The 22,157-nt window shown below is 29.4% G+C and overlaps 1 protein-coding gene across 23 annotated transcripts in view; it reads left to right on the top strand.

Annotated features, from left to right (window-relative positions):
• LOC145298823 (uncharacterized) overlaps positions 1-22,157 on the top strand; it is a 433,166-nt gene that overhangs the window by 391,750 nt on the left and 19,259 nt on the right. For 3 of the 23 annotated variants that reach the window (XM_080144352.1, XM_080144359.1, XM_080144358.1), the window contains one exon: positions 18,729-19,241. The exons of 19 other annotated variants lie outside the window; for them this stretch is intronic. In XM_080144352.1, coding sequence (XP_080000478.1) covers positions 18,729-18,770 — 42 coding nt within the window. In that variant the 3' untranslated portion in view covers positions 18,771-19,241. Of the gene's footprint in view, positions 1-18,728; positions 19,242-22,157 lie in introns of those variants that run through there. One more of the 23 variants, XM_080144366.1, reaches the window with a different exon arrangement.

Raw genomic sequence — 22,157 nt, forward strand, 5'->3', positions numbered from 1 at the left:
TACGTTTCAACATAAAATATCGTCTTTGATAAATGTCATAGTAGAAAGTGGACATGTTTCTGACAAAGAGAGAAAAAATTGCTATTTTCTGGATCAGAATATATTTATCAAACACATGCGGTTGGTTAGTTTTTGACCTTGAATCTATATAATATATATATTTTGTGTACAGAAAGTTGTTAGATGAGACAAGTCATTGGTACTGTCGGTTTCAAGCTCAATGATTAGTTTAATTGAAACCGACGGTACCAATGACTTGTCTCATCTAACAACTTTCTGTACACAAAATACAAAATATAAATACGCTCTTATTTTCGAATTTTCCTTTTAATTCAGCACTCTGTTGAATTTCTTCTCCCCCCTCCCCCCAAAAAACCCCTAATAATTTTATATATATATATATATATATATATATATATATATCTCCAGCATTGACAGATCAAAATAATATATATCATGACATCTGTGATGTTTTTGTGAACAGATAAACAATAAGTAAATATATAATGTCATCATATATGACACCGTCTGCTAGGAAGTGATATCTATTATAATAAATTTGTATTCCTATCTGTTTGTTTGTTCACAATGACGTCATAGCATATGTTATGTATGATATAATAGCAGATGACGTCATGTATGATGTCACTTATGGCGTCATGTATGGGTACAAAAATAAAAGTAGATTCCCTGGGCAACGCCGGGCAGTCTGCTAGTATGACATATTGTGATCAAACAAACAAACAGGAAGACAGCTTTATTATAATAGATATAATTTAGCCATTTACATCAAATGGCTACATGCGTTGTCTGGAGCAATTTCTATACAAAAACAAAGGTATCATTATGAATGAGAAAATGTTGCGTTCCTTCCGTTGTTATAGATTTACTTTTCTCATTGTCTGCCGCTTGCTTTGGTAAAATACATTCAAATCTATATTTTTAGTTTTTTAATTCATTCTAATCTTAAAATGAGCAGCAAAAATTTTGGCAGGAAAAAAAAAAAGATTCTAATTTGCCTTTCTGACATCTCGACTTTAACTTCTTGTGTAAATTCACCGTATTCATTATTTTGGAAGCATAGAGAACATTTTCTGTTTAATATTGGATCACTAGAACTAAGAGTCATTCATGAATAAGAGTTAATGAGATAGAATGAATGTTATCTGAAAGATGGAGAACACTATGGAAGTACTGAAAATAATCAATAGAATGAACCAAATTTGATTACTTATGCGACTTGTTATGGTAGGTATTTGTTGATGTTGGATTTGAAGATGGCCGTATATTTATATATATATATACACACACACACACATAACAGTAATAATAGACAAGAGAAAGTCATATGTTGGTATGCATAGATTTATTTGTTGATGTAATAAGGAAACACAGTAATTGGGGAGGTATTATATCTTTATGCCTAGGTATTTCGAAGCCTGGTGCTTCTCATCAGAAGAGGGGCTAGGTGGGGCTAGATTGTAAACATTCCAATACAACATCTACTTTGGGTGATAATTGGGATATTAAAGTATCTGGTAGGTAGTGTGATGTCAGTCATTATTGAAAACATTGATAATAAATAAAATCAGTTTTAGCTACCTTCCAAACTATTAAAAATATGGTATCTATGTTACTGCGCTGAAATAATAACATTATTATTTAGAAACCCTTCCTTAACATGGGGAGGGGAGAGTGTTTTGTAATTATTCTGCATGTTCATCTAACAATTTAATAAATAAATAAATCGTAAAAATTGAATTTAACTTGAAAATACTATTTAAAGAATAGGCGGTAACATAGATGCATAAGCACCAAAAACACTTTCATACATTTGTGCATCATGCTAACATAAGTATCCTCACCAAAAATAAGAACAAAAATGGTTGAATAGAATATTATTTATATTCAAATCAATTTTATTGTAAATTGCAGTTTTATCGTATTATGCCGTTCATCTTTATTTGTTTACATTAAATACAGAGTAATCTCCCCTGCTTTATGAGAATTTCTGATAGTTTTGCTCTTCTCCATGACGAATATATGTTAAGTCCTGATGTTTATTTTTAATGTAAAGTTCTAGGTGGCCTTCTATTCAACTATATTTTTCTAACTTTTGATGAGAATATGTCAGCATTACACGTAAGTACATCAAAGTTTTATTACTTGAAATGCAATTTTCAGTTGCGGATAATACTAAAGAAGCACCCAATATTGTTTTTCAATCATTTAAAAAAAAAAAAAATTGATCTTGTTGATTTTGTCTAGCCTTTTCTCTTTAATTATTTTTCGTTACAGAATATATTATTTGGATTATTCAAACTATTCACAAGATTTCTATTAATGGAATATCTGATGCATTGTCTTGAACTTCTAGTTGAATTTAAGAATTTTATCTTGAATTAAACCCTTTATTTAATTAACAGAGGTCGATTGTTCTTATTCTGTCAGCCATGACAAAAGTATAAGTGCTAATTTTATTTTATTCTTAGTTATTATCGCTTGTAATAAAGATTGAACCTACAATATTATTTTACTAGGGCATCGCTGCTTATCAAGATCAAAGGGTCACTTGAGGATAAGAGTTAATGAGTGTTGGGTATACTCTGAGACAATACCGTGATGATCAGCAATCATGGAACTTGGGTAGGGTTTGATTACTTATGAATTGCTCAAATAGAACTTATTTACATTAAGTTTGAAATGGACTGTTTTATAGTTAGCTAGGAAGCAGCTCTGCGGTGTTGTGTTCCATAGACAGACAGTTCTAGGAAAGAAACTTTGCTCATAGAATTTTTTGTTTGGTTTTAGGCACTGATAGAGAGTAACCGAAATTATTGGCAGTTGTTGTAGCTAAATGACGCATCAATAATTACTTGGATTAACATAAATTAATACTTCTTCCCAGTCATAGCTGACAGATTGAGAAGAATCCCTACCTTCTAAGTTAAAGAGAGAATTCTGTACAGGTACCCAAGCAAATTTGACTAGACGGTTTCCGTGATTGAAAGATACATCAAAGGTTACATTGGCTGAAACGCATTTGACAAAATTCTGAAAGAAAACAATATTTAATCAAAACATTCCAGTTAAATCTATAACTCTTGGGGCGATACCCCTAGAGATTCTAACAATGGACTATTCCTGATGTCGTTTCCGGTGACCAGGCTCTGCTTTTCAGCAGTCTGAACCCAAGACTCAAAGAAAGACAGGCGTAATTTTACTTTGTTCTTCATTTGAGCGGAGTTGCCACTCAACTAACACCATTTCTGTATTTAATACATTATTCATTTCACTGTTTCTGAATCTCTCATTATTCTTTCCAATATTTACACCATAACAATGACTAAGCAGATCTTTGACTTGTATGAATTCTTGTTTTAAACCGATTTTATTTTTCCCCTTCCTTGTAAACTACTTTTGGTAGTCTTGTAACTTTTGATTCCTTAATTTTGTCCATTAGTCTTCACATTCCATGAGCAATGTTTCTGACAAATGGGGAAAAAATTGCTGTTTTATGGGCCAGAATCTCACACTGGTTGGTTGGTTTTTAACCTTGTAGTATTTTTTATTTTTAGTTAACTCCTTACATCGAGTGGCTTCATGTCTTGTCTGGAGCGACATTTATAAAAAAAAAATATATTGGTGGACCTGAAGAATCTTGCCCCCTCTATTTAAAAAAAAAATTTCACCTTTTTTTTTTCCCCCAATTTTTTTCAGCGGATTATTATTGAATGGACACTAGTCTACCAGATTAAAAAAAAAAATGAAAAAAGTCAATGGTTAAATATTAGTAGGGGGTACTCAGTTGCTGAGGCAATGTTGTAGTAAAAATCGATCACCCATTGTAGAAGCACTCAATATTTTTAGGTCAAATTCCATGAATTTAGCCTTTTTTAAAAGTAGTTTAGCATTTTTTGAATTTTGCTTTGTAAAATAATGTAAGAAAAAAGTTTAGCTGATTTTAAAAAAGGCTAAATTCACAAAATTTGTCCTAAAATCAAGTTGCTCTAAAATTGGTGATCGATTTGCTAGAACATTTCATTAGAAACTGACTATCCACTACAAATATTTAAATTGACTTTTTTTCATTTCTTTTTTTTGATAATCTGGTAGACTAATGTCCATTCAATAATAATCTGCTGAAAAAAGATTAAAATTAAAAAAAAAAATAGAGAGTGGGGGCAAGATTCTTCAGGTCCACCAAAATATCTTTAGAACTTGTATTTATGAATTCAAACATCCAAATTATTCCTCTGAATAACTGATGGCATCCCATAATCTCAGCTTTGAAACAAAATAATTATTGACACTTTCTGAGTTTAAACTGTGATAAACAATGTTTACTGCAGGCATTTTGTATCATTTGTTATCAAAATATGTTCATTTTATGACCTCAGATACATTAATCAGGCAGAGACGGAAAGAGAGCTAACTAGATTAAAAAAAAAAAAAATTACATTTTTACATGTGCATTACGTTTTGCATTAAAATGAATACTCTCTAGCTGTCAGCATGCTAATTTGTCTCTTCTACTTTTGTTTGACTTAATGGCAACTTACATTGTCACCAGCCTTCCCATATCACCTTAATAAATAACAGGAGGAGTAGGAGGAGGAGGAGGTAAATACCAGAAAAGGAGGAGGAGAAATACAGACTTGATATTCATATCTGTAGGTCAGACTTGAGTTTGTGTCAGTAAAAAAACAGTGGCAGCCTAGTTGTATGCAGAATGCTATGTTGGATGGCCAAAATGACCCTTGTAGAATTTACTGTGGCAAGTGGGAGAAAAAACATATTTGTCTCATTGTTTGAGATAAATACTTGAGATTATAATTTGTTGTTTACAAAATTATAGAGTTTGATGATTTAAAAAAAAGAGTTTTAGTGGTGCACTATTTGAAAATATATTTACAATTTTTTTTATTTTTAAAATTTTTTTTTATGAAAGTGCATTATGGCCTGAGTAACTTTTTGACTATCTTTGAACGAAATCTTAAATTTTTATTTATTTATTTATTTATTTGTTTTAAAGCATACTTAGAAAATATTTAATTTATTTCTAGCTATACCTACCCGGCATTGCCCAGGAATGTTTTTATTTTCATTTTGCTTTAGATGTTTAAAAAAAAAAATTATTTTGTTAAACCATTTTTTTTTCAAATTATTATAATTATTATCTAAGGGTGAAAGTAAAATTTAATTAGACATTATTGTTTGATTGGTAAATAATTTTTCTCAAAAGAAAAGGTTAAGAAAAGGTCAGATGTGGTGACTGGAATGGCTACTTCATGAAGATCAGTTTATGGTGTGCGATTTCTAGGACATTCTCTCTCTCATATATATATATATATATATATATATATATATATATATATACACACACACAAATATATATATATATACACACACACAAATATATATATATATACACACACAAATATATATATATATACACACACAAATATATATATATATACACACACAAATATATATATATATATATACACACAAATATATATATATATATATATATACACACAAATATATATATATATACACACAAATATATATATATATATATATATATACACACAAATATATATATATACACACACAAATATATATATATATATACACACACACACACAAATATATATATATACATACACACAAATATATATATATATACATACACACAAATATATATATATATATATATATATATATACACACATACACACAAATATATATATATATATATATATATACATACACACACACATATGTGTGTGGGTGTGTGAGCATAAAATGCATATCATAAAACGAGGTGTCATAGAGACAGAATGCATGAAAGACAAAATGAAAAGACTATTAAACACCTTAAGAATAAGAGGTTGAATCCTTTCATTTAGATTTTTCTCAAGGCGTTCATTGATCAGAACCAAACTGGTAAACCTCTTGTTTATTTTTATTTTTCTTAATTGTGTTTCCATATACTGTCTTGCATACATTCTACATCCATGACATTTCAATCAATGATATATTCTTTATTTCATATATATATATATATAGGAAAGACATTTTCTTGGAGCATCTTTAATATACAAATATGTAAGTGTAAAAGAAGGGTGTTGGTAATGTAGAATACTGGGGTGTTGAAGCGATGTTATGTGTGAATAAAAACAGACAAACGAATGAAGGTCTTAGTAAGATATCAGATCTTCATATATCTATTTATTTTTCAAAATGATTCATATATAAATCAATAAATATTGACTTACATTTCAGTTATATTAAACAGTAAATGTCTTTGATATTTTGAGAATAACATCTATGTTTTTAAAAATAAAACAAACCAAAAGAATACTGTAATACAAAAAAAAAAAGAAGGAAAATATGTCAACATTCTGAATATCCCATTCTTCCAGCATTTTCCGCTTCTTTTTAATGTCATTCTTTTGGTTTGTTTTCTTTTTGAAAATGTCATGTTATTCTTGAAATTATCAAAGATATTTATCATCCCGTTTATATTAAGCTGTAAATCCATATTTACTGATTAATATATGTGATTGATTTTGAAAAATGAATAGATATACAAAGATTTATAAAATCAACAAGACCATTTTCCATTCGTTTTTTCATATGTCACACCACTTCAGTATCTCAGTTTTCTAAATTGTTACAGCTTTCTTATACACTTGCATTTTTATCCAACTCATGTGTTCTCAAACTATGGCAATTTTGAAATTTTGTACCACTAAAATCATTTTTAATTGGAAAGGTTTTTTTTTTAATATAATATATTCTTGATAGGTTGGATAAAAAGGTGTTCCGCCTGTCATGCCTTAGAGAAAAAGAAATTGTTTTTGGTCTTAAATACATATGCTTGGTTTTTAGGTGTGGTCAGCTCAGTGCAGGTAGCCTGACTGCTGGAGTTACCAGTGATTCATAATTATCTTGAATTAAATAATTAATTGCTCTATCTTTCTGAAGAAGAAATGATAAAAAAAAAAAAATGTTTTGTTTAAAATGTAAAAAAAAAAAAATGACAAAACAAAAAAAATAAACTGACTGTATCTTCTTAGTATATATATATATATATATATATATATATATATATATATAAATTCAATTTTCAACAGCTTCTGTATATTAGAAGATGATTTACAATGTCTTCTTTGTAATATTTTGTAAAAACAATAAAATGAATGAGCTTTGTTATAAATTGAGGATTGAAATGATTTTAAAAAGTAAAAATGATGTAAAGCATTTTTTTTATCTTAATTTTTTTTTTGTTTTTAATATCAGAAAAGAAAAACAGCAAGAAAAAAAAGTAGCAAATGTGTTTGTGATGATGATGTATGTACATTTCAGTATTGGGAATGGTCCTATACTTTGTTTTGATTTCTTCCCCCTCCTTGACATTTGTAAGTAAAAAGAAGTCTTTAATGAAAGCGACCAAACTACGCTGTATATAATATGAGGAAAAAAAAAAGTTTGGATAAAATTGGACAGAATGTAGAAATAAATGCAGAAAAAGCAGATAGACAAAAGTGCATTGAAATAAACTAATATGGTAAGCTTGTCGTTTGTTGTTTTGTTGAAGTTTGAACAAGTAAAATGAAATATAAAAAAAAATATCTCACCAGATTGAGTTTGTGTATTGTTTGTTCTTCTCGCTTTTTACACACACACACACACACACACACACACACACACACACACACACACACACACTGTAAGGAGGCTATATGAATTGGTCAACATTTCGACGTCGTTATCAGGACTACAATGACAAGGAAATGTCGAAATATTGATCAATCCAGACTCCTTGCAATGTTTTAATAATTTTATCCATTTATAAGCTCTACACATGTATTGAGCACTTTTGAAAAAAATATTGATTTTTTTTTATTTCATGTTAACAATATACTTGAACTTTATTACTATTTTATATATATATATATATATATATATATATATATGAAAAGGGGCTTATTGTTATAAAGGTCTATTCGTAAGGATATTTTGCCATTTTCTGGAAAATCTATCTAAGCTTCAATGCTCTTTCAATTCAAAGAATATGACTTTTTACATTATATATATATATATATATATATATATATATAATCTGATTGAAATTATCCAACAGAACACTATGAAGGTGACTAGAAAATCTGTTTATGTGCAAATAGCTTTATTCAATTCGTTTAACGATTTGCTTTATTATATACTCTCAAAAAAACAAAAACAAAAAAAAACAGGCAATAAAGGTCATATGTACTGGAATAAAGCCTTTTTCATTAAAATTTTTTCTAATTGTCTTTATAAAATACTGTCAGATATCCCCCCCATATATATATATATATATATATATATATATATATATATATATATATAATGTGAAAAAGAGAAAAATAATTATTTGTATAGTTATCTATGTTTTGTCTTTAATTTAAAAGTTTTAAATTAAAGATAAAACATAGATAGCTATACAAATAATTAAACTTTTTCAGGATAGTTTATTTAAAGAAATAAAATACAAGTACAATATGTGGAAACATTTGGTGCGTTTGTGATGTGAAAAAACAAATCTTTACATTCTTTCGTTGAATGAAACGTTTGCTATAATTCAGAATATGTAATACATTTATGATATAGAATGAGTTATTATTATTCAAACAACATGTACAAGTTAGACTTCTAAAAAATATGATGCGATTTTGACGTGAAAATGTACCAAATATTTTCAAATGATTTATATTTATTTCTTCAAATCAATCAACGTGAGCAAGTCTTACAATAAAGACGACATGTTGATGAATATATAAATAATTTTGGGGTTTCCTTTTGCATTTTCTCATCATTGGAATATTATTTCCACAATTTTCATGATATCTCTCTCTCTCTCTCTGTATATACATATATATATATATATATAAATTAAATTTGATAAATATTTAATAAAATTGGAGTAATAATGAAGAAAAAAAATTCTGAAAATTTATGCTAATTAAATATGAAATAGGAAGTTTCCAAAAAAAGATTTTTCAGTTATTACTATCTGTCATATATAATGCACACCTACACATTGTATTTGCTGGTACTTTGCCCACTCTCAGCTCTCATTGGGAGCAACATTTTGTCATTTTATTTTTTTTTTATCTGAATATTTTTTTTTACCTTATTAGTTTTATTTATTTTTTTAATAAAGTACGTCCACAAAGAATTTTAAGAAAATGTTAATTTTGAAAACAAAATTTAGACATTTTAAGAGGATCATGCACGTTTACAAATGTGAACTATGGCAATCAGCATGTCAAGTACAAATTTATCACGCTAACTTTGATCCAGGGAAAGGTATTAACCCTCATGGCTCTGAGTAAAATAGCAGATCTTCATTTTAATTGTTGATATGCCATAAGCCTGAAAGATAAAAATTAATTTATAAAATCTTCCATTTCCTAATTTTTACGATAAAACTTGATTTCATTTATAATAATAATAATAAATATTTTGTGGCTTTATGCCATCAAGTATACATGGTAGCTTCCTTCAGTCTTGACAGACTATGCATACCCATTTTAAGGGGTCTGCACATGGAATTTTTGTGGCAAGAGTTGTATAATCTCCAACCACACCTCTACCGAGTCGACATTGTTAAATACCAGTGGCAAGTGGAGGTTCAGGACGACTTGAAAACGATGCCAAGATAAGCAGAGAGCAGATACAGCACGTATAATTCCCAAATGGTCACCCGCCTGGTACTAGCCAGGTTCATTGTTACTTAACTTTGGTGATCTAACAAGATAATCAAGTATGCTTACACACATACACACATATATATATATATAGGTTGTATAGTTTTACTTTCCTACATGTAAATCCACTGAAACTCCTGCATTTATCAAAGAATGCTCGATGGATGAACAGAGCATGTTTATAACTTGTTTATTTATACAGTCATTATTAGCTACATATGTGCATACATATTTCTGCAGTACCTCTTTTTAGAGAGACCATATCATCAGACTAAAAAAAAAAAAATCAAAAATGATTTTTTTTTTTAGCCTGATGACATGGTCTTTCTGAAAAGAGTTATTGCAGAAACATGTATGCACATGTGTAGCTAATAATGGTTCTATAAAAAAACATTATATATATGCACATGCACATTCTCACAGTATATTATGTACTGTGCTGCTTTCTTGTTGATACGCTGTGCTTAAATAAACGGTTTAGTTCACAAGGCCGAAAGAAAAAAATAGCTACTAGTTTAATCCTTGCTTTTGTGAATTTTTTATATTTATTTTCAGTTCTAATTAAATTAACTATTTATTAAATGCTATTACACATGCAAACACAGTGTTTTTTTAAAAAAAGGCAGTGTGGTACATACACACATATATAAGTCTAGTTGGAGAGAATCCCCAACAGAGTGTTTGATTATTAATTTTTTTTTTAAATAAGAGCGTAATATCATACATGTGTTACGAAAAATCCGGAGAAGCAGATTTAGACAGTGGCTGAAGAAAATCCAATATAAGCGACCAGATATTGGTCCCCTCTGTGTGGATTTGAAACCGACAGTACCAATATTTTTCTGATCTTTTCTAGCACACGCATATTAAATTAAAAAGATGAATAAAAGTTACAAAGAACTTTATTATATCATCGGATCAATAAAGACGAAAGTGAGAAGAAACCTCTTTAGGTAATAGCAGTTCTTTTCCATTTTCTTCTCACGTTTGTCCTTATTGATCCGATAATACAAGGTGGTCGCTAGAAAATCGGGAAATTTGTCAAACAACGATTTATTTTTACAAAGAATAATGTTTTACAAAGTTTTTCAAAGACAAATGTTATATTATACTCATAGATACTCAAAATGTTGCCCGTGCACTTCACTGCAGCGTCTTAACCTAGAAATCCAAGCTCGACAATAAAAGAACCGATTAAAAAATAGCAATCACGAATTTTATTCATGATCTAAGCTAACCTTCAAATTTCCCGCTTTTTTTAGCGACCACCAAAGTTCTATGTAACTTTTATTCATCTTTTTAATTTAACTAATGAATTGCTCCTCTTAACCGGCTAGAGCTTTTATTATCTTGATAGGTTTGGTTTATTGGAGATAATATTTTATTTAGGTTCATTTATTATATATTTCATATACGTGTGTGTATATGCGTGTGTTGTGTATCTGTAATTTCTTTGTTTTACTAACCAAAAAACAATGCATTTGTAAAAAGCTCCTTGGATTTTGGTGGCAAGGTTTGATTTGACAGTGGACAGTGACTTAAAATTGGTATACAAAGATAAACGTGAAAATATTTGAAAAAGGGAATCAATAATAACATGTTTCACTGATTTAAAATGAATGGAAACAAACCCAGTAAAAAACAGAACAACTTTCAACTTTCCTTTCTCCCCTAAAAAAAAAAAAAAAAAAAAAAAAAAAATGGAACAATACAAAACAACTGTTTGATTGATAGAAAATCGCCACAATTTTTTCTCATCCAAATAGGTGTGTTCATGTGTTTTTCTTTCATCTCCCATTGATGATGAGGGATGGTTTCAAATTGTATATGTTAGCCTGTGTATGTAGCAAGAGTTTTCTTCATCAGTATTTTTATTTTGTCTTTAAAATTTTAATTTCTTTGGTGTATGTTATACCTACATGAAAGCCGGGGTGGGAAGAAGAAGAAGAAGAAGAAGGAGGAGGAGTAGGTTGTCCAATTCATAATGATTACCCCACCCACCTTCGGAATTGGTTTGTTGTAGAGATAGATTTAAATATTAATATAAAACCTGTTTGGGAAGATGTGTAGATAAAAAAAGACTTAAAAACAAACAAACACACACACGCGCACACACTCTCTTTCTCATATATATATATATATATATATATATATATATATATATATATATGGCAATTAAGCTACACATATTCTGTGTGGCTTAATTGCCATATATATATTTCATAACTTACTACCTAGCTCTACCTATGTGTTGACCACTGTTGAAGTAAATATTGAAAATTTATGCATACAATTATATCTTCGCATATTAATTTCTGTGATTAAATGAAGTAGTCATATATATAGATGTAGATATATAATAAATATAAAAAATTGAATACAGATGATATGTTTGGTACCTTCCCTCCTCCTTCTCCTCCTTATATTCATCTCTTGTACAAAAGGTACCAACGATACCATCTCTATTCACTTTGATAAAGTTTCTCTTATTAAAGAAAGAAAATATTAATCTGCTGATATGTTTTTGATTTGAATTTGTCTTGTATATACCGAGTTAATGGTATTCGAGAGGGAAAACTTGTGAATTAAAACGAAGTTATTAAGAGTGCTCGATAAAAAAGAGCAAGACATAATATTCATTTATATAGACAAATATTACATAGTCGCTACACTGAACATGCTAATGTTTCAGACGGGTGGTCGGTAATAACCAAAAGTCTTCGTCAGGTGACATAATAAAATCCATGTACCACTGAAAGTGTCTGGTTCGTCTGACAAAGACTTTTGGTTATTACTGACCAATTGCCTGTGTGACCAATTTAGTGTAGTAACTATGTAATATTTGCTTATTAATTTATATATATATATATATATATATATATATATAGTCTTTGAAGTTTTTAACCTTTAAAACTATACAAAAAAAATATTTTTTATCATTCGTTAGAAAACCATCTAGTCAGTAAGTCATTTAATCACCTGCAAGCACTGCATCAACTCGCTCTCGAATTTACTATAATACCAATAATTTATTTTTCAAGGGATCATCAGTTGTTTACCATGAAACACTGTTTCGGGGATTTAAAAACAAAACAGTATATTACATCATGGCTCCCCAGCAGTGTTGATCAAACACCACCACCCTTAATCTTAGGAAGAAGACATGTTACACACATTTGATCCAATTTCCTATTCTTAATTGCAATTACTAACCTTTTCATACTATAAAAATGAATTTCTTACCTGTGCGATTCATCAATTTCCACATTTAAAATGGATGCATTTTTTAATTTATCAGTCTTGTATTTATAAAATTAGGATTAATCCATTTAACTACTTATCACCCCCACTATGATTAGTATTTAGTATATTTACATTCTTATTTAAAGTTAGGTATATAAAGGTTAAAAATATTTTTACATATATACATTTTTTTTTTTTTAATATAAATTTATTATATGTAATTATAAATACATTTTATACATTGTTAATATAGTTTTATGAATATATATATATATATATATATATATATATATATATATATATATATATATCCTTATATAAATGAATTCTCTTTTGTCATTATAAACTTTTTAGAAGTCGGATTATCTAGGTGCTAAGTCTGCGATAGTTAAAGTTAATTTTTTTTTTTTCCTTCCGGGAATTTAAACTGCATTCTTTATTTTTATTTTTGCATTTTTTATTCAAAGCTTCTTTAGACTATATATATATATATATATATATATATATATATATATATATATATATATATCAAACGTGATTAAAGAATATGGATGAATTCTTTATATAGGGACTTGTCAAGATATAAGCAATACAACATATGGAGGGGGGGAGCATGAATATAGAAATAATTTCTGACAAATAAATAAATATATGTATATATGAATTTGTCAGTTCAATAAGAAAAAAAACATCAGTGGGAAGAAGGGTTATAGATGCTCTTTATACCTAGGCATTTCAAAGCCTAATGCTTCTCATCAGAAGAGAAGGGAACTAGGTTAAAGATATAGAGAAATGCAATATATAGCATCTATTTATTTATTTCTTCTTTTTTTTGTCTAGGCAAATTTTTATATTCACTTTTTCCAGTTAACTATAAAAATTTGTAAACAAGTAGATGAATATAAAAAAATTGACTTTTTACTGATAACTGAAATGAAAATTTACAGTATATTTCTGCTCTGACGGTGATAATCATTGAGCTTATTTGTTAGAATTGTAACTATTTTATGTGGAATATATAATTAAAAACGTTTATATTTTTATATTCACTCAAGATATATATATATATATATATATATATATATATATGTGTGTGTGTGTGTGTTTCACCAGAAGATACTCCTTATTTTCTTCTTAGAAAAAGATGCTACTTGAAACTAGATTGCATCTCATGGTCTGTGAAATATGGTACCAATTTTACAGGAATTCCAACCTTATATTTCTGAACTAATTTTGGCAGTGCATCTGTTATGAAAATCAACTTTAAATTTGCTTATGCCATGTATTTCAAAAGGTAGGGGCAAGTTTAACCAATCAGAAATTCCTGCATTACTCCTCTTCACGAATGATAAACTCGTATTTTAAATCTAGTGATGAAGAATGAATTTTGGCTTCTGTTTAGTCTCAGGAGTTAGGCTAGCTGTATATGTAATTGTGAAGCAAGGGTTGCACAATCGCCAACCACACCTCTCCTGAATTGGCACTGCTTGGGTCCAGCGGCAAGGAGAGGCCAGAGACTGACTGGAAACAATGCCGAGATAAGTGGAGAGCATGTACAACACCTGGGATTCCCAAATAATTACCCATTTTACTACTAACTAGGCTCAACATTGCTTAACTTGGGTGATCTAACAGGAACCAGTGTGTCAACATGATTATACCATGTGTATGTATATATATAGATATATAATATTCATTTAAACATGTATTGTATATAGATATATAATATTCATTTAAACATGTATTGTATATAGATATATAATATTCATTTAAACATGTATTGTATATAGATATATAATATTCATTTAAACATGTATTGTATATAGATATATAATATTCATTTAAACATGTATTGTATATAGATATATAATATTCATTTAAATACATATTCTCAAAAGAAATACACAATTATTGAGTGTATTTTTATCAACGTTTTCCTAGAATTTAACCAAATTTATCAATTCTTGATAAGAAATAACATCTGAATTGCAAAATGTTGAGATATTTTTTTGTTTATGTAAGCTTTCGACTGTCATGAGTCATCATCATCATGTTTATTCTTTGCTTTAAGAATTGAGAAAATGTGTTAGATCCTTGGAAAAGTTGCAATCATCATAAAACAGGTTTCTTTCAGCACGTTTTTTTACACCCCCGTGTGTGTATGTATGTGTATATATAGTTTTAAATTATACGTGCATATAGAGTTTGAATGCAAAAACACAATTAATCCAATTTCTTGCAATTGAGAAAGTAAACTTAAAAAACTCATTTCAAATCTAGAATTTAACTATGAAAGCTTATTTTAATTCAAAGCAAAAAATAATTTTTGTTACACTTATCAATCATCACCTGTCAAGGCCAAATGCTACTTGAGGATATGTTTTTTTTTTTTTTTTTTTTTTTTTTTTTAAATTCTTATCCATCCCAAACGAAGTATATTGCCATTTAACTTAAGGGGTCTACTATTACTGACCTTGTCTACAAGGACACTATATAGGGTGTTGATCTGCGAGATGTTCACGTTACATTTTTAAAAATTTCTGCATGTTAATACAGTCAGGGAAGCAGGAAACGGTGCAATGTACAGCCACAGCAGATCCAGATCATTAGATCAGATACTCTACCTGTGAAATTGGCCATCCCAAAACTTGATGTCCTTAAGAAGGATAAACCATCTTTGCTGGTGCAGGCATGTTGAAAGAAGCAAGTGGTAGAAAAAAGAAAGGTGGGCACCCTAAGAAGACATAGTAAGAAACCATTGGTGAAAACCATAAACAGTGATAAACGGACACAGTCAATCCCCACAATAGTGATTACTGGAGATTTAAGACAGCCAGAAAGCATCGAACCTCTTGTCAAAGGGAACACAGATAATAAACCTGGAGAGTGAGGGTAGCGGAGTTTTGGGTTTTCTTGATGATAAAATACAAAAATTTTGGTCGTTATAACACTTTGTGTGTTTTACTTTGTACTGTTCATATATATGTGTGTGTGTGTGTGTGTGCAGAACTTGAAACTTGAGATGGCAATCATCTGTAACGATGCTGCAATTATCATATATATATATATATATATATATATATATATATATATAAAGATCATATTTATTTTGAAACATGATAAATTAGAAAAATAAAAAGACTGAAAGGGTTAGATAACCAGTTCGAACCTTGCCCAAAAGATCTAAATCTGTTGAGTGCAGTTCAAAATCGGTTAGCTAATTTTTTCAATTTTTTTTATTTTTCTAATTCAGCATGCTTTAAAAATAAATATGGTCTATATATAACCATAATAACATGTACCACAAAAAAAATGTGTATATATATATATATATATTATATTGCATTCCTTTATTTCTTTACAGCGACAGTAACCGCCATACATATATATCATAATGAATCTACTGTTTAGCAATGATAGATTGTCTTGCAGTTCTATGCAAGTTGTTAACGTATGATAAACTCTTATAACTGTTTTTTTTTTTATTAGGCAAATTGTTATTTAGTATTTTTAACTAGGATTTTATAAAGTGTTCGAAAAAAATATGAAAAAAAAAAAAATGAAAAAAAAAAAAAAAGAATAAAAGTAAATAAAATCCTACATAAAAACAAACTTTGATCCTGGAATAAGAATGTTTGTTTTTTCCTTTTTTTTTTTTTTGTCTTTTTTTTCTACCATAACAAAAGTAGAAATAGAATTGCCTTGAATTTTGGGAAATGTGAAATCATCCTTTATACTGAAAAATGAAAGCAAAACAAAAAATGTTTGTAGATCATGTGTTGTGCTGTTGTAGTGTGTGGTTATTCGTCGATATGTTTGGTGATTTACCTACAGTGAAAACAAAATAAAAAAAACAAAAAATATTGACCTTGCAAATTAAAAAAATAACCAAACTGACTGTTCAAATTATATGGATTCTTCAGACTACTGTGTTTATCTTGAGTGTTATTTTCATGTTTCAGTCAGTGTAACATCTGACCTTCAGGTGTATCTTATCGAACTCAGAATCATTCTGTCAAACTTGGAATAAGAACAGTAGTTCAATTAATCCAAATAATATGAATCATCAAATCCTCATCTAAAAAATTCAGAAACAAACTGATTGTTGTTTGTTTTATTATCTAACAAAAGAAGTTGGGGCTTTTTTTCTTAAGCTAATTCAAATTCTGCATAGAGCTCATAAAGATCATGCCTCAGAATTGTCTATTCTGCATTAAGTCCTCTTGATTGGTTTTGTACCTGCTGTATTGCAGGATTTTACCCCTGACATTGAGAACAGCAAGGCTTAGAAGTTGGATATAAAGCTGTGGAGAGTTTGGTCGAGACCACACAAAAGAATGGTTTAGAAGCAATATTGAAGCAACATTGTCATTTTCGTCTGCGGTTCTGTGCCTGGTGCATTTTTATTTGTAACATGCAAGAGATGAGAGGATGACTGATCCTGATGCTTACTTCTGAATTTACACCAGAGTCCTGTTAGCCATAAGGCGGCCCTAATACCACTTGGCGCCAAACCTCTTCACTGCAGTTGGCTTAGTGTTGAACTGTACTTCAAATGGCATCGATCTTTTCACTGCCTCTCCAAAATGAGGAAGGCTTTGGCTTTAGGGGTAGAGTTACAGCTCATTATTGCTTGCTAATCTAATTCTCTTGTCTTTGCAAAAAAATTGACGGTGAACATTATTAGTAAAAATTGACAAGAGATCAATTTATTGTAGTGGCTAGTCAACCCTCAATTTTTCATATATGGTCTATCACTAAGCTTTCTGTTATTATGTAACGTCTACTGTCAATATATCATCAATGGCAAACGATCATTAAAATTGACTATATGATATGAAAAGTTGACATGAAGTCATCTACTATCAAGAATAATTGACAAGACATTTTTATTATAGGGAATTTGAGGTGAAATTATTGTACCATATGAGAACAGATTGATTGAAAACCTTTCATTGTGACAAAAAAATGACAGCTAATATGTCATGACGATGGAGAATTAATTATATACCACATGCTATGACTGAAAAAGAAATTAACAGTATATAACACATTATGACAAACAAACATTGACAGTATATAACACATTATGACAAACAAACATTGACAGTAACTTAGTGCTATGAATGAAAAAAAAAAAAGGTTGATAGTGTAAAAAATGGTATTTTGAAACAAATTCGAGAGGACCAGACAATATGATAAAAAGCAAATATTGACAGGAAATCAAGAATTGACAGTGTATTAAATATTATGACAGGCTAACGTTCACATTGATCAAATGTTATGACTGAAAAATAAAAAATTGGGAGGATCACATATTATGACAAAATAAAAATATTGACAGCAAATTAAAAATTGACTGTATCAAACATAACAGGTAAATATTGACAGTGATCAAATGTTATGGGTGAAAAATAAAATTGACAGTCTATCAAATGTTGATAGAAAAACGAATTGCAACTGTATGCAAGAATAAAAAAAGAATTTGTCAATTATAACATATTTTGACAAATGCCATTTGAAGGTTAGTACTTTATTAAAAAAAATATGGATATTTTAATAGTAGCATAATCTGTATGCCAGGCTCAAGACTTATTGAGTGATGTGTTATGTGATAGCAATGGACAGACAGAAACTAGAATATAATGTAAAAACACATTGATGGAAGTTCTATTACAAAAATTGATGCATATCTTTATGCTTTATTTTTTTTTTTTTTAGAAAGTTGTTGATGAACTGCATGGAAGCATCACTGACCATTGATGGCAGACGACCACATACTATGATGTCACTTCCTGTTCTTGTATTCTTTCTCAATTGTTTTCAGGTTGTGAGTGCGTTGATTTATCTTATGTTGATGAATAGTGACCAAAGACTGATAAAAAGTGATTAAAAAAAAATATATATATATAGGTGTCAGGTTGATAATTCTGCCTACAAAATAATTTTGTTATTATTTGCCTTGTACAAAAGTTGAGAAGTTATCGTATATCATTGTCATCTTCCCCCATCATAATTATCATTATAATGGCAATAATTATTTTTTATTGTTATTTTATTCAAAATTAAAATTGATACCGTTTTTTTTTTGTTTTTATAATTGTTTCATAAAATCCTTCATTTTTTGATTGTGGTCTGAGCTTTATATCATCTTCGTGTGCTATAAAAACAATTCAATGACTATAAGAAGTAAATAAATGAAAATTTGAAAAATAAATTGTTATTTGAAAAATATTGTAAGAGTTTTTTTTTTTTTTTTCTATGACTATGTTGAATCATTTTTTTTTTTTTTACTACCAAGACATCCTGAAACTAAATTTATGAATTTAAAAGTTACAAATTAAATTTATATAAATAGTTGTCCTTTAAAATAAACATGTTTCAACTAAATATTCTGACAATTTTAGTAAAAGAAAAACGATAAAAATGCAAACATAACTATTTGGAAATGGTGTTTATCATGTTTGCAGTTGATCTCATCAGAAGAAATAACTAATATATATATATATATATATATATATATATATATATATACTAGCAAAAGTACCCATCGTTGACTGGGTTCAAAAACAGCCAACAGAAAATGGACTCTGATTTATGAAAGTATGATAGGTTATGAAAAGGAAGGGTTGTAAAGAGATAGCTTCGAATTTGGGTTGAATTTGGGGGTATCAAAACCAAAGCAAAATATGATGAAAGTAAAAATAAAATAGAGAAACTCCATAATTTATTATACCATACCTGTTCACACTGAAACACTTATCACAATATTCTGTGGATCTATATTAAAAAACCTTGTTAAACTTTGTGACATATTTCCATTCTATGGAGGTCAGGTGCGAACGAACACCCCATACTTTTATTATAACATATATCTTCAACCTGAAACATAATTATCAAAGTATACTTACGCAGATAGATATGAAAAGTCTTTATTAAAGTTTGTGCCTATTTCCATTCTATGGAGGCCAGGCACAAACGCAGACCCCACAATTTTATTATACCATTCCTATTGAAGTTAAAACATACTTATCACAATATTCTTATGTATATCTATATCAAAAACCCTTGTAAACGTTTTTTTAATTTAAAATTTTTTTATTTCCATACTTTATGGACCAGGCGTGAATGCAGACCCCACAATTTTAATGAACCACCGTTCTGCCAGATCAAACATACCCATTCCTGTGTCTCGATACATCTTCTATAATTGTATGTAATCAGTTTTTTAAAATAGTCAACCATATAGGAGCCTATTCGTGACCAGACACACACACACACACACACACACACACCTTTATATTATATATATATATATATATATATATATATATATATATATATACATACATACATACACACACACACTTTTAATTTGTTTTTACATAAGCAGTAATGTGTTGCTACACAGTCAAGAGCATATTTCGGCCTTCTAGTATTTAGTAACTAGAGACATTTAGAGGCAATCACCCTTACATTCTCTTATGATATAGTGAAACAATCTGTCTGTGGATAACATATTGAGCCCTGTTTATGGAATTTAGAAAAAGAGATCAACCTCAGTTTAAATGCAATATTCTGACTTCCTGTCATTGAATACTCTCTAACTGTTTACTGTTCATGCATGTTAATTTGGCATTAATAGATACTTAAGTTTCCTCAATAATTCCTGTGATAATTTTTATTCAGCTAGAAGTAGAATACCAGCCTATGAAATCAGGAGTAACTGTGACTGAGTACAGCACCTATCATTCCCAAATGGTTACTCATCTGGCACTGGCCAGGCCCAACCTTGCTTAACTTCAGTGATCTAATGAGAACCAGCATGCCAACGTGATTATTCTAAGTATTAAGTATAAGATATCATGTCAGTTCTGGACCTAAAATTCTTAGCAAATTTTAAGTCTTAAAAGATTGAAACCACAGAATGGAAATTAGGATGGTTTGGAAAATATAGTCGCCATCTTTATAAACATCTACAGAAGTTTGATAGACTGTCAATTTTATTTTTCACCCATAACATTTGATCACTGTCAATATTTGCCTGTTATGTTTGGTACAGACCCTGGAAGAATGATAAGCCAAGTTCATAATTTTCTAGTTAAAATACAGGGATAACTTGAGTTATTGCTCTTCCTTAGCCTCTTTCTGTTTGCAAACTTGCTTGCAAAGATGGCGACTATATTTTTTCCGTATTTCATTTTGGTGTTTCACTTGTATGATAAGGCTATAAAAGATGATTTTCATGTTATTTTTTACTTAAACTGTTTTAGTAAAGAAAAAAAAATGTTAGTATTATTGTAGATTAACACTCTCTGTTGCTCCCCTTCTCCCCAAAAAGTACAGAAATTCTATTTTTTTTTAGCTGATTATATGTGACTATCCTGAAAAGTTTTGCAGACAAAAAAAATTACAGGTGGGTGGGGGATACTCTTTTTAGGCGAATATATGTAGTTTTTGGGTACATGCAAAATCAATAGCTGATGCTCAAAATGTATAAACATTTTGACCCCTCCCTTTACTTAAAAATTCACCAAAAATCAGGAAAGTAACCAATTTTAATGAAATTTTCAGTATTTATCAAATATTGATCACGGAATATAATGAATCCTTATTTTTGTTTTAATCTTAGTGGAAATGTATTTTGTTTAAACAAAAACACCTTTATGAGGGGCGTGCAATAAGTAATGCCCTGACCCACTTCCAGTTGTCTGATCTAGCTGAAATCTCTATGGGTTATGTGGCAAATTACAGCTCTGAACTAATTGTGGTTTCTGTTTTACAGGTGTTTGAACTGAGTTAGGTGTGAATTGGAGCCTGTTGAATGTCGAGCAGTGATCCGATTTTTGTATTTGAAAGGATGCACACCACAGGAGACTTTTGATGAAATGAAAGAAACTTATGGTGATAATGCCCCATCATATGATTGAAACCACAGACTGCTGCCATCCTATGATTGAAACCACAAAATGCTGGCATCGTGAATTTAAACATGGCCGGAAGTCTGTGGAAACAGCTCCCAGACCTGGTCGCCCCCCCTTCTGCCATTGATGAGGCATCTGTCTGTCAAGTTGAGGCTGCCATTTTGGAAGATCGGCACATTACTATTCGCCAAATAGCCCAAGATGTCAAGATTAGTACAGGATCTGT

This window comes from Euprymna scolopes, chromosome 2 (assembly GCF_053919585.1).
Source record: "Euprymna scolopes isolate OS-2025 chromosome 2, ASM5391958v1, whole genome shotgun sequence".
Classification (NCBI taxonomy): domain Eukaryota; kingdom Metazoa; phylum Mollusca; class Cephalopoda; order Sepiida; family Sepiolidae; genus Euprymna; species Euprymna scolopes.